Raw genomic sequence first — 2329 nt, 5'->3', positions numbered from 1 at the left:
CTTGAAGAGCAGAAGCCACATGGCAATCCAAGTTTGCCACTGGTTCGACCCGGTTCCAGATTCGGTTTGGCTCCGTTTATTGCAATTCTTGTACTCTCTGTGTACACCATTTTCGCTTTTTTCAACAGAGATGATATTCCCACCTCAGAAAACCTGCTTCTAGTCCTGATTTTCATAGCAGTTTTGCTTTTTTTCACATCGAAAAACATAGCCTTAATTCACCAAAACTTCGTTATCTTCAAGCAATTGTTTGATGAGTATGCTAAAAGAGTTGGCTTTTCTTGTTTTACATCAAAACAACATTCAAAATCGGTCCAGTGGTTCATTGGCGAGCCTGATTTGGGTAAAAAGGAGAGTAAAGAAGAGTATGCTAAGAAGATTATAAGAGAAGGGGTGCAGTTTTACAGCAATGGCGACTTCTACGAAGGCGAATTTCACAAAGGTAGGTGCAATGGGAGTGGAGTTTACAATTACTTTGTCAATGGAAGATATGAAGGAGACTGGATTGATGGAAGATACGATGGATATGGAATAGAGAGCTGGGCTAAAGGGAGTCGATACCGGGGTCAATATAGACAAGGTTTGAGGCATGGATATGGAGTTTACAAATTTTACACCGGTGATACTTATGCCGGAGAGTGGTGTAATGGGCAGAGCCATGGCGCAGGAGCGCAGACTTGCGCAGATGGGAGCTGTTACATTGGAGAGTTCAAGTGTGGAGTTAAGCATGGCTTTGGCTGTTACCATTTCAGGTTGGAATAATTGCTTCTTTCTTCTTATATTTTTTTATTATTTTATTATTATTATTTTTTCTTTTTTAGGGTTCTATAAATTATACCTGAATCTTGAATATATTGTGATTGTAGAATCTTAAACTGTTCTCTTTGCATTTATGTGAATCATAAAAGATTGAATTTTATTTTTATTTTTTTGTTCTTTTATATTTGTTCAAGACTTCAATGCAATTTTTCGGAGTTAATTCTTTCATTAATTGTAAAAGCTGCTTTTCTCGATAGCACGTATCTATTCCAGTTCTTACATTTGAAAATACCTTTCTAATTTTTTAATTCGATTTCTTTTGATCATGCAATGGATATGCTATTGTGCTAGCTTAAGGATTGTTAATCATGGTTCTTATCTTTTGTCTCTCTTTGTTTAAGAATTTAAATGCCTTTCGGATTTTGATGTGCAAAATATTAAGGAACTCTTAGAATAATGATGAAATTTCGATTTTTTTTTTTTTTTTAAATAGAAATGGAGATCGATATGCTGGGGAGTATTTCGGAGATAAAATCCATGGTTTTGGTGTCTATCACTTTGCAAATGGTCACTGCTATGAAGGATCGTGGCACGAAGGACGTAAACAAGGTTATGGCATGTATACCTTTCGAAGCGGTGAGTCGAAATGTGGCGAATGGAATGATGGCAATCTTAAGTCTCCCCTTCCGCCATTAACTGACACAGTTCTTCAAGCAGTACAGGTGACTAAATCGACTTCTGGTTCATATCTTGATTACTCTTTTTGTCATCAACCCCGTAACACTTGAAATGAATGATCGTTATGCAGTATTGGACAATACTGGATAGAAACTTTATGACCTGACTCCCTCTTTTTCCATCTTGAATTGTTGCAGGCTGCTAGAAAAATGGCAGAAAATGCAATTCATCTGCGTCCGGTGGATGAACAAGTGAAAAAGGCCGTAATGGCAGCAAACAGAGCTGCCACTGCAGCCCGAGTAGCTGCTGTCAAAGCCGTTCAGAACAGGATTGATGGAGAATTTTGCGATTTATAGGTCATTATTGGTCCAGTCCGTAATTGTAAAGTGACTATATCTGCATTGTAGAACGAACAAACAAACTGAATTCAAGCACCCCGATAAGCAAAAGCTCACCGGGGGGTCGAGTCTGTAACCTTGTACATATAGCCAAGTATATATACATGAATGGAAAATCAATTTTCAGTAAAGTTTGTGTCCACTTGCCCATCATGCCATATTTTCTTTTCTGGTGGGGTTGAAACCATGAGGTACTAAATTATTATGTTCTTCTTTGTAATAATGTGTCACCCTAGTTTCACAACATCATTTCTTGAAACTATTCTATCCTATCTCAATGTTAGTGCTGTTTTTTGGGAAATGATCAATGCTTCAAGAAGCAGCAAACATTAAATTCATATTAAGCATCTTTTCGATTTATACTATACAATGAAAATAGAAAAGAAAGAAAAGGTAAAATAACATGTGAAGGGAAGAGTGTTTAAATCTTCAACTTTTGTGTCCAGAAACATCATTTGAATTTATGCCGAATTGTGTGGAGCTTGAGAAATGCT

At 37.0% G+C, this 2329-nt stretch overlaps 1 protein-coding gene across 1 annotated transcript; it reads left to right on the top strand.

The window, feature by feature from the left end:
* Positions 1-3: 3 nt before the first annotated feature.
* Positions 4-1975, top strand: LOC111377647 (junctophilin-3-like; the record flags this gene model as incomplete). Its single annotated transcript, XM_023000771.1, has 3 exons — positions 4-752; positions 1253-1481; positions 1635-1975. Coding segments are annotated over 3 exons (1137 nt in total), but the record flags the coding sequence as incomplete, so codon positions are not given.
* Between the last annotated feature and the right edge of the window lie 354 nt (positions 1976-2329).

The sequence above is a fragment of the Olea europaea genome, unplaced genomic scaffold (genome assembly GCF_002742605.1).
Source record: "Olea europaea var. sylvestris unplaced genomic scaffold, O_europaea_v1 scaffold16992, whole genome shotgun sequence".
In the NCBI taxonomy this organism is placed as follows: Eukaryota; Viridiplantae; Streptophyta; class Magnoliopsida; order Lamiales; family Oleaceae; genus Olea; species Olea europaea.
The sequence above is the reverse complement of the archived record's forward strand: the minus strand, read 5'-3'. Positions and strand labels throughout refer to the sequence as shown.